The following is a 23398-nucleotide window of genomic DNA, read 5'->3' on the forward strand; positions in this document are numbered from 1 at the left end:
TTGCTCTGTGAAGGTGCCAACGCTCCGTCGAAGTGTTGTCCTCCATTGCTGCAATCAACAACAAATTCTGTTTTTTGTCTTATCAACAGGTTGAGTTGATGATATTCGGGGAGCCGGCATTTGACACAAGTTTGAGATCTGGTATTCCTTAACGTTCGGCGTCCATCGGAGCTCAGCATAAGTCACTTTTACGCATCCCATTTTTAGCCTACCCTTTGTTTCTGCTAAAAATTTTGGTTTCTAACTTATTTTCATAATACAAGCTGAACTTTTCACTTTTATATGCCATCACTTTAAAAATTTCACAATTATTTTCTCGTGAATTTTTAAAATGAATAAAACTAAAAGGAATCTGACAGTAGTAGCGCCAGAGAAGTGTCTCAAACCCAACCGGCTTAGTCAAAACCCAGCTGGTGGGAAGCGCGGCCCTTGGAGCATTCTGGGAACTGTAGTCCAGGAGTGAGAGAACTCTGAGACGCTTCCGCTTAGGAATTCTGGGAAGTGGAGTCCACGAACCGTGGGCACTCGGAGGCACTTCCGCTCCAGGAAGGCGAGGTCGGATCTGAGATAGCTCCCAGGGAGGTGAGTCAGCTCCCGGTCTCCAAGACTTCTCCGAGCCCTCTTTGCCTGGGCGTGGGGCCAGCGATGAACCGGTCCTTGGCTTGGGGAAGAGAAGCTGCGGCCAGCGCTGGAGGGCGGGGTTGGGAGACTGCGGGAGTTTGCGTCCCCTCGGCCGAACCTCTTGCGTTGGGGGCGGGCTCGCGTCGTGCTTCGAGGTTGAGGGTCTCCCGCCCTCTCTGCTGCCCTAGCCATCCTCATGCACATACCAGCCAGTCCTGCCTGTTCCTCGCTGCAAAATATTGGGCAAGTTACTTAATCTTTCCTTGTCTCAGTTTCCTCGTGCCTGTAAAGGGTGAGTGCGTTCCCAGTGATGTTCTTGTGAGAATTAAATGAGATTTTATAGAAATAAGCTTAAAACCAGTGCATAGGAAAATGCTGGATGCCGCCGTTAATTCTGTTATACTCAAAAAGACGCCTGTTGTTTGGAAACTCCTCTGAACCTGGGATGGGGTCGGAGATTCAGCTACGGAGCCGCTGTCCCTTCTCTAATCCTTGCCTAATGTGGGGCCGTTCCTGGATTCTTGTACTTTTCTAGCCTCTTGACAGGAGATTAGTTCCAGCCGGAGCCTGGGGAATGTCCTCTGTGTTTTATCTCAGAGAAGCGATCGTCATTACAGATTTGCAGAGTGCCGGAGGTGTCCTGAGGCGCTAATAAGTGTTCAGTATTATGTGGTTATAACTAGTAATCCCGTGTGGTTAACTCAAGTGTAATACCGTTTCTTAGAGAGTTTTAGGTTTTTAGTAGTCATTGCTTTCATGCATATGGAAAAAGAGACTTTCTTGAGGCTCCTCCCGCTTAGTAACATTTGCAAGTAATTACATCTATTGGAGGAAAAAAAAATCCGTAGCAGTTTAACTGTCATTACCAAGGGAACTAATTATGTTAGACAACCAATCACAGTTACAGACTTTTCTGAGGGTCATGGTAACTCACAGGACAGAGCAATTATCTTTGAGTTCTGGGTTTCTTAAAAGATTCATTTTCTAGAAAGCATACTCAAAAGGGCAGTTTTATGAAGCATAATAGCACTTGCTTGTCAGAAGCTGCAGGAAATAGAAAATACAGGCGTTATTGTCCCCATTTACAGGTGACTGAATTAAGGCACAGAGAGATTAATAATTCGCTTAAGCTTTATACTGCTTATACTGTCTATACTGATCAGTAGAAAATAAGTAGAAATGCCAGAATTTGAAGCCAGGCATTTTGGCTCTGTTACATTACCCTGCCTGTCTTTGTCTCATTTCCTTGAAGACTAAGGTTCAGAAGGAGTACGCAGGCAGCTGCATTTGATTTAGGTCTGTTAATATGAAATGTTCTTGAACAACAGCAGCTGGGTGAGGGGGCCCAGTGGTAGCTGGGAGCCAGCTCCCGTTCTCCTCACTAATCTGTGTGTGACTGTGCCTGCCTAGAGAAAGGGAGACCTTTCTCTAAAGTGCCACGTAAAGTGCCATGTTGACTAATGGCATCCCTAACCTATTCATGATGCCTTTCCCTCCCCCAGGTTCCCTCCCCCAGAACTCTGCCTTTTCCCGGAAGGAAGAGGGGGAAAATGACCAAGTTCCAGGTAAGTTTATTTTGCCTTTCTGTTTCTTAAAATGACATCTCGTTGCACAAAGATTGGACACATTTTTCCCATTTGGAAGAGTAAAGGGAACGAAAAGTGCTTGAAAGATTGTTATATGCCAGGCTCTTGCCTTTTATTTCCAAATAATAGTATAAACATTAACATATATATATATCTTAAATACTTTAAAATCTATTTCTGTGTAATGTATTTATATATGTAAATATAAATTTCTAAATATATATATTTAGAGACAGAGTCTCACCTTGTTTCCCAGGGTGGAGTGCAGTGGCTTACTGCAGTCTGGGCCTCCTGGGCTCGATAGATCCTCCCACGTTAGCCTCTTGAGTAGCTGGGACCACAGGCACGTACCACCACAACCAGCTAATTATTTTTAATAGAGAGGAGGTGTTCCTGTGTTGCCCAGGCTGGTCTTGAACTGCTGGGCTCAAGCGATCCTCCTGCCTTGGCCTAACAGATACATTTTTTAAATGGAAAACAACTCTCACATTACAAATATGTTTACAAATAATTTCCCACCTTCCTTTTCATTTGCACTCACAAATATATATAATCATACTTTACGTACAATTTTGAATTTTTTAAATTTAATTTTATATCACCTATATTTTATCATGTCATTTTCCATCGTTTACCTGATTTTATTTTTCCTCATTCTCCATGTTTATGTAATCTATGAATTTTGCCATTTTAAGGACATTGACAATAGCAGTTTTTCCCCATATAACTTCTCTTCCCAAATAGGAATTCTGAGAATTCTACCATTTTTTTAATCTTTAATGTTTTAGACTTATTTTCTCGTATGCGACACCTCATTTTATGGAAAGAATAAAGTATAGCTTGGTGTTGTAGTATCTGACTGATGCCAAACTCAGAGAAAGTAATTTTAGTTTCAAACAAGAGCTAGATTTCTTTCTTTAATTCTAAGTAAAACCTTGTATTATAGTTAAGTATCTGTTTTATTCATTAACATGTTATTATATTTTAAAGATGTACATACTTAGTTTAAAAGTGTTATAGCACTTGGAGATTCGCCAGGAAATTTGCTCCATGGAACAGCTTTGTAAGGATGTAGATGGCCTTACCTGTATTTTAAACATAGACAGGTGTGAACCTTTAAACTTACTGAAGTCCACTCAATGCCCAGCTGAAGTTAAAGCTTTCAGTGCCTAAGCCAGGAGTTTCAGATATTTCATTTGGTTGAAGGCCAGGCACAGTGGCTCACCTGTAATCCCAGCACTTTGGGGCTGAGGTGGGTGGATCACTTGAGGTCAGGAGTTCGAGACCAGCATGGTCAACATGGTGAAACCCTGTCTCTACTTAAAATACAAAAATTAGCTGGACGTGGTGGCGCATGCCTGTAATCCCAGCTACTCATGTAGATGAGGCAGGAAAATTGCTTGAACCTGGGAGGCGGAGGTTGCAGTGAGCCGAGATCACACCACTGCACTCCAGCCTGGGCGATAGAGTGAGACTGTCTCAAAAAAGAAAAAAACAGAAGAGACTATTCAGGGACCTGAGGCTATGCTACACGTGTATGTGTCCCTGGCATGTCCTGGTGGATGAAGAGCTCCAAAAATAACATGACTCTTCACCAGATTCCCTTTCTCAGTGCATGACTCTTTGCCAGGTGTGTCATCGAGTTGTTTAGTACATGGATGATCAGAACTCCAGCCAAAACAAATGTAGGGATGAGCAGTGTCTTCAGATAAAGAATGTTAATTTCCATACAGAAAAATGCCATATACAGACTTTATGAGACAAATAGGAAACAGGTGCAGGGGTAGGAATTTATATATTCTAGAAAATGACTTAATATCCTTAATGGTAATGTTACTGATACATGAAAAATCCCAATAGGATTAAGCAAAGGCAATATGTGAAGAAAAATAATATCAGATCATCTTTTAAAAAACTAAATAAATAGCTGTTTATATCACTCACCAAATTGCTCAAGATTTTAATAATAATATAAGGTCCAGTTTTGGCTAGAGTACGGAGAATCAGGAGTACTTACAGTCTCTTACAGGAAGAGTTAGTTGAGAAAATTAACATTATACCAGCAAAACAAAGGTATATATATTTTTTACAATGTAATTACCACTTCTTGGAACTTTGGAACTTATCTTTTTTGTTTTTGTTTTTGGAGACAGAATCTTGCTCTCTCATTCAGGCTGGAGTGCAGTGACATGAACTTGGCTCACTGCAACCTCCACCTGCCAGGTTCAAGTGATTCTCCTGCCTCAGCCCCCCGAGTAGCTGGGATTACAGGTTTGCACCACTATGCCCAACTAATTTTTGTATTTTTAGTAGAGACAGGGTTTCACCATGTTGGGCTGGTCTCGAACTCCTGACCTCAAGTGATCCACTGGCCTCGACCTCTCAAAAGTGCTGGGATTACAGAAGTGAGCCATTGCGCCCAGCAGGAACTTATCTTAAGGAAATAACCATATGAGCTGGCTGAGATCTTTGTAAAAATATGTTTTTTGTGGCATTGTTTGTCATTTTTGAATTTAAAATGATCGAACGTGCATTATTTAGAATGGTTAAATATATTGTAGATCATGTTTTTGAGCTATCATGCAGCCATGAATGGGATGAAAGAGATAATGGTGATGATAATAAGAGTAATGACCAACATTTATTGAGTACATACTGTATGTCACACAGTGTCCTAAGTTCCTTATAGTATTCACTCATTTAATCCCTTCAAGGACCCTATGATGTAGGTCTTCTTATACAGATGTGGAAATTGAGGTATTGAGAAGTTAGGTGACTTGACCAACGTCACAAAACTAACAGTGGATAGACCCTTGGAATGTGAACTAAGGCAGTCAAACTCATAGAGCCTGCACTGTTAACCTTGACCCTAAATGCTGCTGCAATTGACCGATACAGCATGTTCCTGAGAACCCAGAGAATGAACTGCATACTTGTCTCAGAGCTTTATGAAGGCCTGTTGGATTGACAAAATAGTGGTACTATCCAATGAGAGAAGATAGGTACCATCAAACACTGTTGGGAAGAAATTAATGCAAAATTTCTTACAAAATTTGGCACTATCAGTCAAATGGTAAAATGTGTGTATGCCATGATTTAACAATGACAGTTCTAGGGATTTTTTTTTTTTTTTTTGAGACAGAGTCTGGCTCTGTCACCCAGGCTGGAGTGCAGTGGCCAGATCTCAGCTCACTGCAAGCTTCGCCTCCCGGGTTTACGCCATTCTCCTGCCTCAGCCTCCCGAGTAGCTGGGACTACAGGCGCCCGCCATTACGCCCGGCTAATTTTTTGTATTTTTAGTAGAGAGGGGGTTTCACCGTGTTAGTCAGGATGGTCTCGATCTCCTGACCTCGTGATCCACCCATCTCGGCCTCCCAAAGTGCTGGGATTACAGGCTTGAGCCACCGCGCCCGGCCAGTTCTAGGGATTTAACTATATAAAGGGCACCACGTTACATGTACAAGGTATTTTCCTTTTTCCCCTTAGCATTTTTGGTGTGATTGTGGAAAGGAAAGAATAGTAACTCTATAGAAAGAGTTTCTTAGGTGCCAGTGGCCATTGGAGGGTACGAGATTGAGGTTACATGTGCTTGATGTTGTAGGAGGCAGTGACATTCAAGGACGTGGCTGTGGCCTTCACTGAGGAGGAGCTGGGGCTGCTAGACTCTGCCCAGAGGAAGCTGTACCGAGATGTGATGCTGGAGAACTTTAGGAACCTGGTTTCAGTGGGTAAGGACAGGCACCCTCTGTAATTCAGCAGGGTTTGTCAACCTCCATGCCATTGATGTTTTGGGCCAAATAATTCTGTGTTGTATCAGGCTGTCCTGTGTATTTTGGGATGTTTAGTGGCATCCCTGGCCTCTGTCCCCTTGTTAAGGCTTTGGGACTGCTCAGAGACCAGAGTTTTTCTGTCTCTTTAGAGCATAGAGACAAGATGTTTCTGGTCTTTATTCCAAGACAAATGATTTTCTTTTAGAAATGAACTATAAAAGAACAGTTGAGCTTGGCTCCTCCTGATTTCTTTAAAGTTGTCGGTCATGATCCATTGGTGGGTCAGGAAATTAGTAAGTTGCATCAGCATTTCTCTAATAAAATAGAGTAACAATATCAGAGCCCCTTAGCCAGAATGGTGCACATTGTGGCAATAACTGCTGCTGCTTGCAGTAAGGGATGTGATGAAAACAGATATAGATTAGAAACAGGTCCTTTAATGTTTTATTTCAGTAGTTTACATAGGGTAATGTATTTCCGATGATGGTAAATGTATTTCTTATAATGTGTTGTGATAAAAAAAAAAAAATGTTTCCTAAACATTGCATGGAGGGGCAGGGAGGAGACTTACATCATGTGATTGGAACCAGAATTTTTCAGTACTCTCTGCTTTTAACACTTTAACATTTTCACTTAAATACTATCTTTTTATAGGACATCAGTCCTTCAAACCGGATATGATATCCCAGTTGGAGAGAGAAGAAAAGCTTTGGATGAAAGAGTTTCAGACCCAAAGAGGTAAGCATTCAGGTGAGAACTGTGCAGCTGGAATCATAGTTAACAGCTGTTATTTTTCCTTTATTCAGGATAATTTCTTCTCCACCCAGCCGAGAGACTCTTTTAAAAAATATCTGTCATGGCTGGGTGCAATGGCTCAAGCCTCTAATCCCAGCACTTTGGGAGGCTGTGGCAGGTGAATCACTTGAGGTCAGGAGTTCAAGACCAGCCTGGGTAACATAGCAAAACCCTGTCTCTACAAAATATTAAAAAATTAGCTAGATGTGATGGGTGTGCCTGTACTCCCAGTTACTCAGGAGGCTGAGATGGCGGGTTGCTTGAATCTGGGAGGCGTGAGTTGCAGTGAGCCGAGATCCGCCACTGCACTGCAACCTTGATGACAGAGCAAGACTCTGTCTCAGAAAAAAAAAAAAGGATGAAAACATCTGTCACATCATGTCACTCCTCTGCTTCAGACCTTCCACTGGCTTCCCATTTCACTGAGTGGAATCCAGTGTATTTAAGGAGCTTGTAAGACTGTATAATGTTTGCCTACTCACCTACCTTTATTATTCTGTTTTTCCCCCTCCCTTTGTCTCTGCCATCCTCACTTGTTCCTCAAATATGACATCTGCATCACAGCCTTTTACTTTCTGTTCTTTGTGATAAAAAAAAAAAAATGTTTCCTAAACATTGCATGGAGGGGCAGGGAGGAGACTTACATCATGTGATTGGAACCAGAGGCTGGAATGCTGTTTTTTCTTAAACCTCTGTCCTCTTTCTGATTGATTGATTGAGATAGGGTCTCACTCTGTTGCCCAGGCTGGAGTGCAGTGACACAGTCTCCACTCACTGCAATCTCCACCTCCTGTTCAAGCAATTCTCCCACCTCAACCGTCTGAGTAGCTGGAACTACAGGTGTGCACCACCACACCCGGCTAATTTTTGTATTTTTTGTACGGACAGGGTTTCCCCATGTTGCCCAGGCTGCTCTTGAACTCCTGGACTCAAGCAATCTGCCCACTTCAGCCTCTCCAAAATGCTAGGATTATCGACGTGAGCCACTGCACCCAGCCCCTCTTCCTTATTTCATTCATACCTCTGCTCAGAAGTCATTTCATGAGAGGCTTTCTTAAAATACCATCTTCTGGCCGGGTGCAGTGGCTCATGCCTGTAATCCCAGCCCTTTGGGAGGCCAAGGTGGGCAGATCACGAGGTCAGGAGATTGAGACCATCCTGGCTAACACGGTGAAACCCCGTCTCTACTAAAACTACAAAAAAAAATTAGCTGGGTGTGATGGCAGGTGCCTGTAGTCCCAGCTACTCGGGAGGCTGAGGCAGGAGAATGGCGTGAACCCGGGAGGCAGAGCTTGCAGTGAGCCAAGATCACACTGCTGCACTCCAGCCTGGGCAACAAAGCGAGACTCCATCTCAAAAAAAAAAAAAAATTCCATCTTCCCTTCACTCTCCATGTCCTTAATTTGCCTGAATTTGTGTGTGAGCGCTACACCACCAAGGCTTATTCACATATATTTATTTTTTAATTGTGGTAAAATATATATAACATAAAACTTTAACATTTTAACCATTTTTGAGTATATAGTGACATTAACTTTTAACCATTTTTGAGTATATAGTAACATTTACATTGTTGTGTAGCCATTACCACGATCCATCTCCAAAAGGTTTTTTTTTTTTTTTTTTTTTTTTGTGGCAGAGTCTCGCTCTGTCGCCCGGACTGGAGTGCAGTGGCCGGATCTCAGCTCACTGCAAGCTCTGCCTCCCAGGTTCACGCCATTCTCCTGCCTCAGCCTCCCGAGTAGCTGGGACTACAGGCGCCCGCCACCTCGCCCGGCTAGTTTTTGTATTTTTAGTAGAGACGGGGTTTCACCGTGTTAGCCAGGATGGTCTCGATCTCCTGACCTCGTGATCCGCCCGTCTCGGCCTCCCAAAGTGCTGGGATTACAGGCTTGAGCCACCGCGCCCGGCCTCCAAAAGGTTTTCATTGTTCATAACGAAACTCTGTACCCATTAAACAATGACTCCACCTTCGACCTCTCCCTCCAGCACCGGTTAACCATTGTTCTACTTTATGACTCTGAATCTGACCATTCCACGTACTCCAGTTAAGTGGAATTATATATTTGCCCTCTTGTGGCTGGCTTATTTCACTTAGCCTGATATCTTTGAGGTTCATCTATGTTGTAGCATGTGTCAGAATTTTCCTCTTTTTTATGGCTGAATAATATTTCATTATAGTACAGTTGACCCTTGAACACTGTTTTCCACAACAGCAGCACCATTTTACATTTCCACTAGCAGTACACAGTTTCTAATTTCTCCACATCCTCACCAACACTTGTTATTTTCTGTTTTTTTTTTTTTTTTTTAATAATATCCGTCTGAATGGGTTTGAAGTGGTATCTCATTGTGGTTTTGATTTGCATTTCCCCAATGATTAGTGATGTTGAGCACCTTGTCATATGCTTATTGGCCATTTGTATTAATATATCCTCTTTGGAGAAATATCTGTTCAAGTCCATTGTCCATTTTTGAATCAGGTTTTTTTGTTGCTGAGTTTTGGAAGTTCTCTATATATTCTGGATGTTAGTTCATTATCAGATGTATGACTTGAAAATCTTTTCCTCCTTTCTGTTTGTTGCCCTTTTTATCCTGTGGATACAGTGTCTTTTGATATAAAAAGTTTAGGTTGGGCGCAGTGGCTCACGCCTGTAATCCTAGCACTTAGGAAGGCTGAGACGAGTGGATCACGAGGTGAGGAGTTCAAGACCAGCCTGGCTAGGATAGGGAAACCCCGTCTCTACTAAAAATAAAGAAAATTAGCCAGGCATGGTGGTGGGCACCTGTAATCCCAGCTACTTGGGAGGTTGAGGTAGGAGAAGCGCTTGAACCCAGGAGGTGGAGGTTGCAGTGAGCCAAGATCGTGCCACTGCACTCCAGCCTGGGCTACAGAGTGAGACTCCATCTCAAAAAAAAAAAAAAAAAAAGTTTTTAGTTTTCATGAAGTCTAGTTTGTCTGTTTTTTTCTTTTATTGCCTGTGCTTTTGTTGTCACATCCAAGAAACTACAAAATTCAGCATTGTGAAGCTTTCGCCGTATGGTTTCTTCTAGAAGTTGTGTAGGTTTTGTTCTTTTTTTCTTTCTTTTTTTTTGTTTTTTTGAGACGGAGTCTGACTGTGTCGCCCAGGCTGGAGTGCAGTGGCGCGATCTCGACTCACTGCAACCTCTGCCTCCTGAGTTCAGGCCATTCTCCTGCCTCAGCCTCCCGAGTAGCTTGGATTACAGGTGCCCGCCATCACGCCTGCCTAATTTTTCTTTTTACTTTTAGTAGAGATGGGGTTTCACCATCTTCACCAGGCGGGTCCCAAACTCCTGACCTCATGATCCACCTGCCTCGGCCTCCCAAAGTGCTAGGATTACAGGTGTGAGCCACCGCACCTAGCCAGTTTTCACTCTTACATTTAGGTCTTTGATGCATTTTGAGTTGATCTTTGTGTAAGGTAAGGGTTGACCTTCATTCTTTTGCATGTGGATATCCAGTTTTCCCAGCCCCGTTTGTTGAAAAGACTGTCCTTTCCTCATTGAATGGTTTTGGCAGCATTATCAAAAATGATTTGGCCCTACATGCAAGAGTTTATTTCTGAGTTCTCTAGTCTGTTCCTTTGGTCTATATGTCTTTATAACAGTTTTGGTTAATGTAGCTTTATAATAAGTTTTGAAATCAGGAAAAAAGATTCCTCCGTATTTTTTCTTCTTTTCAAGATTGTTTTGACTATTTGTGGTCTCCTGCAGTTACATGTGAGTTTTAGGATGAGTTTTTCTATTTCTGCAAAGAAGAAATTGGGATTTTAATAGGGATTGTATTAAATCTATAGATTGCTTTGGGTAATATTGGTAACAATATTAAATTGGTAACTTTTTTTTCCTGTAATCTTTAGGGTTTCTACATACATCTTTTGTGAACAAAGATAATTTTACATCTTCCTTTCCAATTTAGATGCCCTTTCTTTATTTTTCTTGCATAATATCTCTGGCTAGAACTTTCAGTGCTACTGTGTTGAATAGAAATGGTAAAAGTGGGCAACCTTGCCTTGTTCTGGTACTAGAAGAAAAGCTTTCCATTTTTCACCATTGAATATGATGTTTGCTGTGGGTTTTTAATATATGGCCTTTATTATGTTGAGTTAGAATTTTTCTATTCCTGGTTTAAATATTTTTATCATGAAAAGATTTTTAATTTTGTAAAATGCTTTTTCTACATCAATTGAGATGATCATATGTTTTCTTCTTCATTCTGTTGGTGTGGTATATTACATTGATTTGTTTTCATATGTTACACCATCCTTGCATTCCAGAACTAAATCTCATTTGGGTCATGGTATAATTCTTTTAATATGCTGCTGAACTCTCTTTACTAGGATTTTGTTGAGGATATTTATATCAGTGTTCATAAGGGACATTGGTCTATAGTTTCCTTTTCTTATAGTATCTTTGTATTTGGTATTGGGGGAATCCTGGTCTCATAGAATGAACCAGGAGGTATTCCCCCTCTTTTGGGGGTTTTGGAAGAGCAAAATGGATTGGTGCTAATAATTCTTCAGATGTCTAATAGAAATCACTAGTGAAAGTCCAGGACTTTGCTAGGAGGTTTTTGATCACTGATTCAATATCCTTTGCAGTTATAGGTCTATTCATATATTCTGTTTCTTCCTGATTCAGTGTAGGTTGTGGGTTTCTGAGAATTTGTTCATTTCATCTAGGTTATCTAATTTGTTGGCATACAATTGTTCATGATACTGTCTTATCCTTTTGTTTCTATAAAGTCAGTAGTAATGTACCAACTTTGATTTCTGATTTTAGTAATTTGAGTCTTTATTTTTTCTTAATCAATCTAGCTAAATGTCAATTTTATTGATATTTTCAAGGAACTAACTCTTGTTTTATTTTCTCTATACTTTATTCTCAATTTTATTTATTTTTGCTCTTATCTTCATAAGATTAGATTCCTGGCCAGGCGCAGTGGCTCATGCCTGTAATCCCAGCACTTTGGGAGGCCAAGGGAGGCAGATCACCCAAGGTTGGGAGTTTAAAAGCAGCCTGACCAACATGGAGAAACACTGTCTCTACTAAAAATACAAAATTAGTTGGGCATGGTGTCACATGCCTGTAATCTCAGCTACTCGGGGGGCTGAGGCAGGAGAATCGTTTGAACCTGGGAGGCAGAGATTGCGGTGAGCTGAGATCACACCATTGCACTCCAGCCTGGACAACAAAAGTGGAACTCTGTCTCAAAAAAAAAAAAAAAATTAGATTCCTTTCTTCTGTCAGCACTGGGTTTAATTTGGTTTTGTTTTTTGGTTTTCACATTTTTACTGGGAGCCACTGGGGAGGGTCCTCCTCCCTGTCAGTGGAGATGTTCACAGTTTATTCAGCCACTCCAGACTTGGGCCCTAGGAGTCCTGGGGTTGGCTGGACACGTAAGGCACACTGCCATCATCTTAGACAGGCATTGGGTAATTGTAGGGTGTGGCCTGGTTGATCATGATGGCGTACTTGGTATAGGGGCTGAGTAGGGGCAGAATTATAGCATGGCCTGCAATGGTGAAGGACACAACCAGCACCGACTCTTTGGCCCAGGCATTCTTGAAGAAGGCAGCAAGTCTTGCAGCCATCTTGGTCTCGGCAATGGCGATGGCTTGTTAGTTTTCTCAGTTTCTTAAGGTGTAAGGTTATGATGTTGATTTGAGACCTTTCTTCCTTTTCTTTGTAAGCATTTATAGCTATAAATTTCCCCCTTAGCACTGTTTTTGCAGTGGATTTGTTTTCATTTATCCCAAGGTATTTTCTAATTTCCCCGGTAATTTCTTCTTTGATCTGTTGGTTGTTTGTGTATTAATTTTCACATATTTATGGAATTCTCAGGTTTTATTCTGCTGTTCATTGCTAGTTTCATTTTGATCAGCAGAGATACTTTGTGTGATTTTAATCTTTTTATATTTATTAAGGCTTTTTTGTAGTTTAATATATGGAGTATCCTAGAGAATGTTCTGCATGTACTTCAAAAAAAGGTGTATTCTGCTGTTATTGGGTGGAGTGTTCTGTATAATCATAGTCTACATGTATATATTTCCATATACTTCAAAAATGTATAAAACATAGAACTTTGATTAATTCTAAAATTGCTTATGTCCTTTGTTAAGATATCACATAATCCACCAGACTGAGGGAGATATGTGATAAAAATGACTTAGTAGGATACTATTTGTAATGCCACCATTCAGTTCAGTTTTGTCATTCATTTTACATCTTTTTCTGTTAATGAAAATGACTTGATAGTTTAAATGGATAATTTCTGCTTTTCCACCCTTCCCCCAACATACACATAATTTGGATGACCTATTTGTTTTCTTTTCTATGACTTTAAACTTTTTATTTTGAAAACTTAAAAAACATAGAAAAGTAAATAATGCCACAAACTGTATATCCATACTGTCTGTCTTAGCGGTTATTAACTTTCCAATGTTCCTGTTTTATCTATTCTCTTCTATTTTTTTCTGGAGAATGTCATATTTTTTTCTGGAGAATGTCTTATCACCCATAGATTTATCAGTGTCTATCTACAACAGTAACTCCTTATTGTCACTTAATATCCATTGTGTAATCAGTATGGGCTCATATGTATTTATTGTATACTTTGTGTTATAATCCAGTATTGCATTGTTTATTTTGTTACCAAGTTGTTTCTACTTTGACCACTTGGAGCTTTTTCAGGTTGCCTCCTGTGGTTGAAATCACCAGTGATTTCTAGAAATGCAAATTAAAACAATAGTGAGATATCATCTTATACCCGTCAGAATGGCTATTACTAAAATCTGTCATGGATCTCAGGAGATATCAGATAATGAACTCAAGATGGGTTAAATAGTAGCATTTACTCAATAGGATGTCCTTTCCCCAGTGTATGTTTTTGTCAACTTTGTCAAAGATCAGTTGGCTGTAGGTATGTGACTTATTTCTGGGTTCTCTTTTCTATTCCATTGATCTATGTATCTATTTTTATATCAGCACCATGCTGTTTTGGTTACTATAGCTGTGTAGTGTAATTTGAAGTCAAATAATGTAATGCCTCCAGCTTTGTTATTTGCTTAGGATTGCTTTGTCTATTTAGGCTCTTTTATGTTTCCATATGAATTTTAGAATTGTTTTTTCTCATTCTGTGAAAAATGACATTAGTATTTAGATAGCCATTGCACTGAATTTGTAGATTGCTTTGGGCAGTATGGTCATTTTAACAATATCGATTCTGCTGATCCATGAGCATGGGGTATTTTTCCATTTTTTAAATGTCATCTGCAACTGCTTTCATTATTGTTTCATAATTTTCCTTGGTTAGCGCTTTCCCCTCCTTGGTTAAATACATTCCTAGGTATTTTAATTTTTTTTGTAGATATATAAATTGGATTATGTTCTTGATTTGGTTTTTAACCTGATCATTACTGTTGTATAGAAATGCTACTGACTTTTGTATATTGATTTTTTTAACCCTGAAACTTTACTGAAGTCATTTATCAAATCTAGGATTCTTTTGGAGGAGTCTTTAGGGATTTGTAGGTATAAGATCAGATTGTCAGAAAACAGATACTAAATGACTTACTCTTTTTTCCAATTTAGATTAGTTTTCTGTCTTTCTCTTGCCTGATTACCTTTCCTAGGACTTCCAATGCTGTGTGGAATAGGAGTGGTGAAAGTGGGCAATTCTTGTTTTATTCCAGTTCTTAGGCGGAATGCTTTTAGCTTTTCCCCATTCAGCATGTTACCTATGGGTTGTCATATATGACTTTGATTATTTTGAAGTGTTTTTCTTCTGTGCCTAGTTTGTCGAAGGTTTTTATCATGAGAGGATGCTGAATTTTGTCAAATGGTTTTCCATATCTGTTGAGATGATCATGTGATTTTTGTTTTTAATTCTGTTTATAGGCTGAGTCACATTTATTGGTTTGTGTATGTTGAACCATTCTTGCATCCTTGGAATAAAATCCACTTGATCGTGGTGGCTTATCTTTTTGATGTGCTATTAGATTTGGTTTGGGGTGTTTTGGCGGGGGGGTTGTGTTTATTTTTGGAGGATTTTTGCGTCTATGTTCATCAGGGATGTTACTCTGTAGTTTTCTTTTTTTGTTGTTGTGTATTTGTCTGACTTTTGTGTCAGAGTGATACTGGCTTTGTAGAATGAGTTAGGGAGGATTCTCTCCCCTCTTAGATTTTTTGGAAGAGTTTTAGTAGAATTGATACCAGTTCTTTGTTCCTTTTGTGGAATTCCACTGTACATTTGTCTAGTCCTGGGCTTTTTTGTTCTTGGGAGGTTTTGCATTGCTGATTCAATCTCACTGCTCATTACTGGTCTGTTGAGGATTTCTGTTTCTTCCTGGTTCAATCTTGGGAGGTTGTATGTTTCCAGGAATTAGTTCATTTTCTCTAGAATTTCTAGTTTTCAAGTGTATTGTTCGTAATAGTCTCTGATCATGTTTTGTATTTCTATAGTATTAGTTGTAATGTCTCCTTATTCATTTCTGATTATGTTTATTTGGATCTTCTCTTTTTTTGGCTAGTCTTACTGTCAGTTTATCAGTTTTATCTTTTCAAAGATAAAAACAAGCTTTTCATTTCATTGATCCTTTGTATGGTTCCTTGGTTCTCTATTTTATTTCATTCTGCTGTGGTCTGTTATATCTTTCTTCTGCTAGCTTTAGGTTTGGATCGTTCTTGTTTTTCTAGTTCCTGGAGGTGAGACATAAGGTTGTTAATTTTTTATCCTTTTTTTTTTTTTTTTAATGTAGACATTTAACGCTATAACCCTCCCTCTTAGCACTGCTTTTGCTTTGGTATATTATATTTTCATTTCCATTCATTTCAAGAAATTTTAAAATTTGTCTTAATTTTATCCTTAACCCAAAGATTGTTTAGGATCATGTTTAATTTTCATGTATTTGTGTAGTTTCTAGAGTTCTTCTTGGAATTGATTTCTAGTTTTATTCTGAGGTATGAGAAGATACTTGGTATGATACTGGTTTTTAAAAATGTAGTGAGACTTGTTTTGTGACCTAATATATGTTCTATCTTGAAGAATGTTCCATGCACTAATCAGAAAAGTGTATATTCTGCTATTGGGTAGAATGTTCTGTAAATGTCTGTTAGCTCCATTTGACCTAAAATTTAAGTCCAGTGTTTCTTTGTTGATTTTCTGTCTCAGTCATCTATCTAGTGGTGTCTGTGGGGTGTTGAGGTCCCCCACTGTTACTGTATTGCTGTGTATTTTTTTAGGTCTAATAAGACTTGTTTTATGAATTGGGTGTGTATATATTTAGGATTGTTATATCTTATTTGTTTATTGATCCCTTTATCATTATGTAATGACCTTCTTTGTCTTTTTTTTTTTTTACTGCTATTGATTTAAAGTCTTTTCTTATCTGATCTAAAAATAGCTACTCCTGCTCGTTTCTGGTTTCCATTTGCATGGAATATCTTTTTCTACCTCTTTACCTTCAGTCTGTATCTTTATCAGTAAGATGAGTTATGTTGCCATTTGATTTCTTTATCTTCTTTCTTTGTGTAATTATTCTATAAGGCCTACGAGTTTTATACTTTTGTGTCTTTTATGATGGCAAGTATCAACCTTTTGTTTTCATGGTTAGAACTTACTTGAGCATTCCCTGTAGAGCTGGTCTAGTGGTGACAAACTCCCTCAGTGTTTATTTGGGGAAGGCTTATTTTTCCTTCATTTATAGAGCTTATTCTAGTAGGATACAAAATTTTTTTGTTTTTTGAAGTAACTTGAAAATAGAATCCCAATCTCTTCTGGCTTGTAAGGTTTCTACAGGTTGAATTGTCTGATGGAGCTTCCTTTATAGGTGACTAGACACTTTTCTCTTGCCGATTTTAGGATTTTTATCCTTCATATAAACCTTCGTCTGATGACTGTATGCTGTGGTGAGTTCCATCTTGCAATGTATTTTCCTGGAGTTCATTAGATCTCTTTTATCTGGATGTCTAAAGCTTTTGCTAGATTAGGAAGTTTTCCTCAATTATTTCCTTAACTAGGTTTGCAAACTTTTTACTCTTTCTTCTCCCTCAGGAATACCTATGATTCATAGGTTTGGTTGCTTTATGTAGTTTCATATTTTTTAAAGCTTTGTTTTTTCTTCTTTATTCTTTTTTCTTTACTTTCGTCTGACTGGATTAATTCAAAAGACCTGGCCGGGTGCGGTGGCTCAAGCCTGTAATCCCAGCACTTTGGGAGGCCGAGACGGGCGGATCACGAGGTCAGGAGATCGAGACCATCCTGGCTAACACTGTGAAACCCCGTCTCTACTAAAAAATACAAAACACTAGCCGGGCGAGGTGGCGGGCGCCTGTAGTCCCAGCTACTCGGGAGGCTGAGGCAGGAGAATGGCGTAAACCCGGGAGGCGGAGCTTGCAGTGAGCTGAGATCCGGCCACTGCACTCCAGCCTGGGCGACAGAGCAAGACTCCGTCTCAAAAAAAAAAAAATTCAAAAGACCTGTCTTCAAGTACTGAGATTCTTTCTTCTGCTTGTCTAGTCTATTGTAAATGCTTTCAACTGTATTTTGTAATTTCTTCAATGATTTTTTCATTTCCAGAAGTTTTTATTTGTTTGGCTTTTTAAAAAAGATATCTATCTCTTTCTCTTTGGTAAATTTCTCATTGATATCCTGAATTGATTTTTTGTATTGCTTTTCAAATTTCTTTTGTATCTCATTGAGCTTCCTTAAAATTAGTATTTCAAATTATTTATCTGGCTCATTTTTTCCTTTATGATCTGTATTTCTTTTATGTTGTTTTTTCCTGTCTTACTACACTGACTAGAGCTTTCAGTAATGTTGAATAAAGGTGGCAAGAGTGGATATATTTGCATTGTTTCTGATTTTCTGAGGGAAGCATTTAGGTCTAATTGAATGTTAAATCTGCCTTGTATTCTTGAGATAATCACTACTTTGTCGTGATTTATCCTTTTTATACATTGTTAGATCTGATTTGATAACATTTTGTTAAGAATTTTATAAATATGTTCATTAGGAATATTAGTCTATGGTTGTCTTTTCTTGGAATGTGTTTGTCTTATTTTGGTGTTAGAATAATGCTGGCTTCCTAAAATGTGTTGAGAAGTATTTACAGCTTTTCATTTTTCTGGAAGAGTTTGTCTAGCATTGGTATTGTGTCTTCCTTAAATGTTTGGTAAAATTCATGGATGAAGCTCTATAAGCCTCAAGTTTTGTTTGTGGAAATGTTTGTAAGTATGAATTCTATTTCTTTGGTAGGTAAGGGCTATTCAGATTATCTGTATGTTCTCAAGTAAACTTATTTTGTGTGTTTAAAGAAATTTGTCCATTTCATCTGCATTGTTACATTTATTGCCATAAAGTTCATAAGTCCCTTATCTTTTTAATAATATATACAGGACCTGTAATTATGTCACCTTTCATTTACTGATATTTGTAATTTGTATCTTCTTTCTGTTTTTATCATACATGCTAGAGTTTATTAATTTTATTCTTTTCAAAGAACTAGCTATTTATTTCTCTTATTTTCTGTTTATGCTTACTTTGCATTTAATTTGTTCTTGTGTTTTTAGTTTCTTTCACACATTTCTGCTTTATAAATTTTGCTTTAAGTAGAAATTTTGATATGTTGGTTTTTTATTTTCACTCAATTTCTAAAGTTTTGAATTATTTTTGATCCACAGTTTATTTAGAAGTATGTTATTTATTCTCTGAATATTTGAAGATTTTGCAGAGACATTTCTATTCATAATTTCTGATTTAAATCAGTTGTGGTTAGAATACCCTTTGTATGACTTGACTCCTTTTGCTTCTGTTAGAACTTGTTTTATGGCCTCGAATATGGTCAATCTTGGAGTATGTTCCATGTACACCTGAAAATAACATTTTCTGCTTTTATTGGATAGAGTGTCCTGTAAAGGCCAAGTAGTCAACTTTGTTGATAATATTGCTTCAAGCCTGTATCTTCATTTATTACCTACTTGTTTTCTGTTGCTTTATTTTTAACATAATGGATTGTTTTTGTTTTGTTTTGTTTTCTGGCTGCTGCTGCTGCTGCTGCTGCTAAGACCTTTTTTGTTTTTTCAGCTTTTGTGCATTCTGGAAAACCTGAATTCACAGAGCCTTCTTAGTCAAAAGCCACGGTCAGTGGGCTGTTTAATAATTCAGAGGGGAAATGTGTCTTCAATCCCCAGTTCCCTGCATGTCTTCCCAGAGTTGTCATAATAGATCTTTTGGAGGTTTTTGAGCATCTTTTTCCTCTGGTTGATGTTCATCAGCAGATAGCATTTGTGGGCTTTGTCCTTTCAATGTGTCAGCATGTGTTTTTCATAACTGCGGATCTTGGCCAGGCGCAGTGGCTCATGCCTGTAATCCCAGCACTTTGGGAGGCTGAGGTGGGAGGATTGCTTGAACCCAGGAGGCAGGGGTTGCAGTCACCCGAATTCGTGCCACTGTACTCCAGCGTGAGTGGCAGAGCAAAACTCCATTTCAAAAGAAAAAAAAAAAAAAAACCATGGACCTTGATGTTCAAGTCGATAATTCTAGTCTCTGGGGAGCTGGTGTCCTCAGGGCTTGCCATGTCCTTTTTTAAAAACTATTCTGGCTTAATTTTTGGCTTCTACTGGTTGGCCATCTCCAAAGACATGTCTTCACAACGTCATCAACCTTCTCAATTCTAGGAAAGTTCTGGTAGTCTTTGAGCAGCGTACAAGGGCACAGGTCATCATCTTGGCTGGGCTGGACTGGTTTCTGGATGGCATATCCATAGGCGGCCTGGAGGAAGAGACTTGGAGGCTACCAGCACCACTGTTTGGAAGGAAGTCTGGTGCTCCCTCCTTTTGGCTTCTCAAGAACTGGAGCTTGGGTCCCAATGGAACTTAGCACCCTTCACACAGTCCTTGGCATGGTGACTTCTGACCCCCAAGGGGCCAGGGCAGCTGTCCCTTTCACAGCATGGACTGGGTTACATGAGTGCCACCATGCATCTTCCTACTTGCTTTACTAACTGTTGGAAAGGGATATTGAAATCTCCAACTATAAATGTGGATTTGTCTATCAGTTATTTTGAGCACATTTCTAAATGTGCAGGTTGTATAATGAGAGCCTATAATTGAGGCATGTATTTTGCCTGATTTATGTAGTTGCTACTTATGATTCAGTTCCTGTAGCCAAAGAAGAGGTGACTTTTAATTTACCATTCTATAGGCAAGGAAGTCAAATTTTCCTTTCCAAGTACTTACTGAGATATCATTTTGTTGCTCTGCAGCTGGCTGGTTTCTACCTCCTGTCCTATTCTTAGATCTGTAGTTCTGTGTTTCCACAAGCAATAAAATCCAAGAAAATCCATGATGGTAAAGATAAGCTGAAAATTTCCATCACGAACTAAAGCCCGATACTGAAGGAACTATGTGTAAAATTTGGAAACATCTGGACAAAGCATTCATTTTGGAGTTGTGTATACTGGAGAATACACTCAGACAGCAAGACACATACTCAGAAAAGACCCAAGATATACCTTAAGCACTCACCCTGGGCTGATCTCAAATTTTCTATCTTAAATATGGCTTTTAAAAAAATTTAGTGTTCTCCTGGTTGCAGCTGCTTTTCGGAGCTCCTATAAATTTATTTCAGCCAGTCTAGTTGTTTTTTTAACGTTTCCATGGGGAAAATGAGAGCTTAGATCTTCTTAATTTCTCTACTTTGCTAATGTCAGTCTCTTGGTCCTTTATTCCTTATTCTCTCTATCCTTTCAGGAGACAGGAATCAAAACGAGATGGCGACTCTTCACAAAGCAGGATTAAGGTGCTTTTCACTGGGAGAGCTTTCATGTTGGCAAATCAAGAGACATGTTGTGAGCAAATTAGCCAGAAGTCAAGACTCCATGATAAATATTGAAGGAAAGAGCTCTCAGTTCCCCAAGCACCATGATTCCCCCTGTCAGGGGGGAGCAGGAGAATCTATTCAAGCTTCTGTGGATGACAGCTGTCTAGTGAATCACGTAGGGGATCATTCCAGGATCATTGAAAATCAAGAATTTCCAACTGGGAAAGTTCCGAATTCTTGGAGTAAAATATATCTGAATGAGACACAGAATTATCAGAGAAGTTGTAAGCAGACTCAGATGAAAAACCAATTATGTATATTCGCTCCATATGTTGACATTTTCAGTTGCATTTCACACCACCATGATGATAAGATACTGCACAAAAGAGATAAAGCTCATAGCAATAGTGACTTTGGTAAAGATACCCTAAAGGTATCACCTCTTACCCAGTGTAGTGTTCACACAGGACAGAAAACCTACCAGGGTAATGAATGTGAAGAAGCCTTCGATGATAGCTCCAGTCTCGAATTTCATAAGCAGGTACACTTGAGAAAGAAGTCTCCAGCATATAGTACGCACGAGAAGGACACCAGTCATAGCCCAGGTATTCCTGTTCAACAAAGTGTTCGTACTGGAAAAAAACGCTACTGGTGTCATGAATGTGGTAAAGGTTTCAGTCAGAGCTCAAATCTGCAAACTCATCAGAGAGTCCACACAGGGGAGAAACCCTATACATGCCATGAGTGTGGTAAGAGCTTTAATCAGAGCTCACATCTTTATGCTCATTTGCCTATTCACACAGGAGAGAAGCCCTATAGATGTGACAGTTGTGGGAAGGGCTTCAGTCGTAGCACAGATCTTAACATTCATTGCAGAGTTCACACTGGAGAGAAACCTTATAAATGTGAGGTGTGTGGGAAGGGCTTCACTCAGAGATCACATCTTCAGGCCCATGAAAGAATTCACACCGGAGAGAAACCCTATAAATGTGGGGATTGTGGTAAACGCTTTAGTTGTAGCTCAAATCTTCATACCCATCAGAGAGTCCACACTGAAGAGAAACCATACAAATGTGATGAGTGTGGTAAGTGCTTTAGTTTGAGCTTTAATCTTCATAGTCATCAACGAGTCCACACAGGAGAAAAACCATATAAATGTGAAGAGTGTGGTAAGGGTTTTAGTTCAGCCTCAAGTTTCCAGAGCCATCAGAGGGTCCATACAGGAGAGAAACCATTTCGATGCAACGTGTGTGGTAAAGGTTTCAGTCAGAGTTCATATTTTCAAGCACATCAGAGAGTCCACACTGGAGAAAAACCATACAAATGTGAAGTGTGTGGGAAGCGCTTCAATTGGAGCTTGAATCTTCACAATCATCAGAGAGTCCACACGGGAGAGAAACCCTACAAATGTGAAGAGTGTGGTAAGGGTTTCAGTCAGGCCTCAAATCTCCAAGCCCATCAGAGCGTCCACACTGGGGAAAAACCATTCAAGTGTGATGCATGTCAGAAGCGATTCAGTCAGGCCTCACACCTTCAAGCCCATCAGAGAGTCCACACCGGAGAGAAACCATATAAATGTGACACTTGTGGTAAGGCCTTCAGCCAGAGGTCAAATCTTCAAGTCCATCAGATAATTCACACTGGAGAGAAACCATTTAAATGTGAGGAATGTGGGAAAGAATTCAGTTGGAGTGCTGGTCTCAGTGCTCATCAGAGGGTCCACACGGGAGAGAAACCCTATACGTGTCAGCAGTGTGGGAAGGGCTTCAGTCAGGCCTCACATTTTCACACGCACCAGAGAGTCCACACTGGAGAGAGGCCTTACATATGTGATGTCTGTTGTAAGGGCTTCAGTCAGAGGTCACATCTCGTCTACCATCAGAGAGTCCACACTGGAGGGAATCTGTAGAAATGAGAGAGCTGTGGTTCAGCCTTCAGTTAGAGCTCACATCTTTGTCTCCGTTGGGAAGTCCATGCTGATGATTGTGAAAAGTTCTTGTAAAATTAGAAGCTTCAAAGAATCTTGACGGCAAAGAAGTCTCTCAAATGCTGTGTTTTAGACTTGGTCAGGACACGAATTCTTTACAAACGTCATATTTCACAGATGAGAGAAAACTTTGTTCTGTAAATATGATCAGTGTTTATATCAGAGTTACCAAGTGTCCCAGTTCTCAAGATGTAACACAGCAGAAAAGTCTTGTCAGAGTCTGCGCAGGAGGGAGGCCTTCCTTTAACAAAAGTATGATTGACAGAAAAAACTGATGTCAACTAAAATGTAACCTCTATGTAAGGAGGTGTTTTTCACCACTGTATCTCTACCATGTAGAATTGTGCTTAGCTCATAATAGGGCCCAGCAATTACTGAAGAAAGTGAAGAAAATACCTATAATTAGGACAAATACTTGAAAATTCTAGTCTGTTTTGTACCGTAAATTTATATTAATTTATATTCAAAAGGAATCCTGCAAGTAGCCTTAATAACGTTAGTTTCAGTACGTACTGAAAAGTGTAGAATACGGCCATCCATACTAATACAGATTTGGAAAAAAGACATGACTGGCTCCCATCCTTCAGTCTTAGTTCTTTGTACAGTGTATCAGTTGTGTACAGTATGATTTTTACCATCATTAGTTTATAGACGGAACAATACTGTTTTTATCTAATGTGACTCTGCAATTTACATGATTAGAATTTTTGGACACTAAGCTTTACTGTAACTCTGAAAGTGTTAAACGTAGTTACTGATGACAAAAAGTTTCTTAGTAAACTTGAATTGTTAATAA

The 23398-nt window shown here is 39.4% G+C and overlaps 1 protein-coding gene and 1 pseudogene across 2 annotated transcripts; one reads left to right on the forward strand and one right to left on the reverse strand.

Moving 5' to 3' along the window:
- The first annotated feature begins 533 nt into the window (after positions 1-533).
- Positions 534-23398, forward strand: ZNF235 (zinc finger protein 235). Of its 2 annotated transcripts, none has more exons than XM_023190466.1 (5): positions 534-582; positions 2124-2186; positions 5809-5935; positions 6632-6727; positions 20546-23398. In XM_023190466.1, exons 2-5 carry the CDS (start codon positions 2172-2174, stop codon positions 22522-22524), a joined length of 2217 nt encoding a protein of 738 aa, XP_023046234.1. In that variant the 5' UTR covers positions 534-582; positions 2124-2171; the 3' UTR covers positions 22525-23398. The 2 variants fall into 2 exon arrangements, with proteins under 2 accessions (XP_023046234.1, XP_023046235.1); XM_023190467.1 differs by having other exon boundaries at positions 6632-6715.
- Positions 12133-12387, reverse strand: LOC111525214 (annotated as a pseudogene).

The sequence above is a fragment of the Piliocolobus tephrosceles genome, chromosome 21 (assembly GCF_002776525.5).
Source record: "Piliocolobus tephrosceles isolate RC106 chromosome 21, ASM277652v3, whole genome shotgun sequence".
Classification (NCBI taxonomy): Eukaryota; Metazoa; Chordata; class Mammalia; order Primates; family Cercopithecidae; genus Piliocolobus; species Piliocolobus tephrosceles.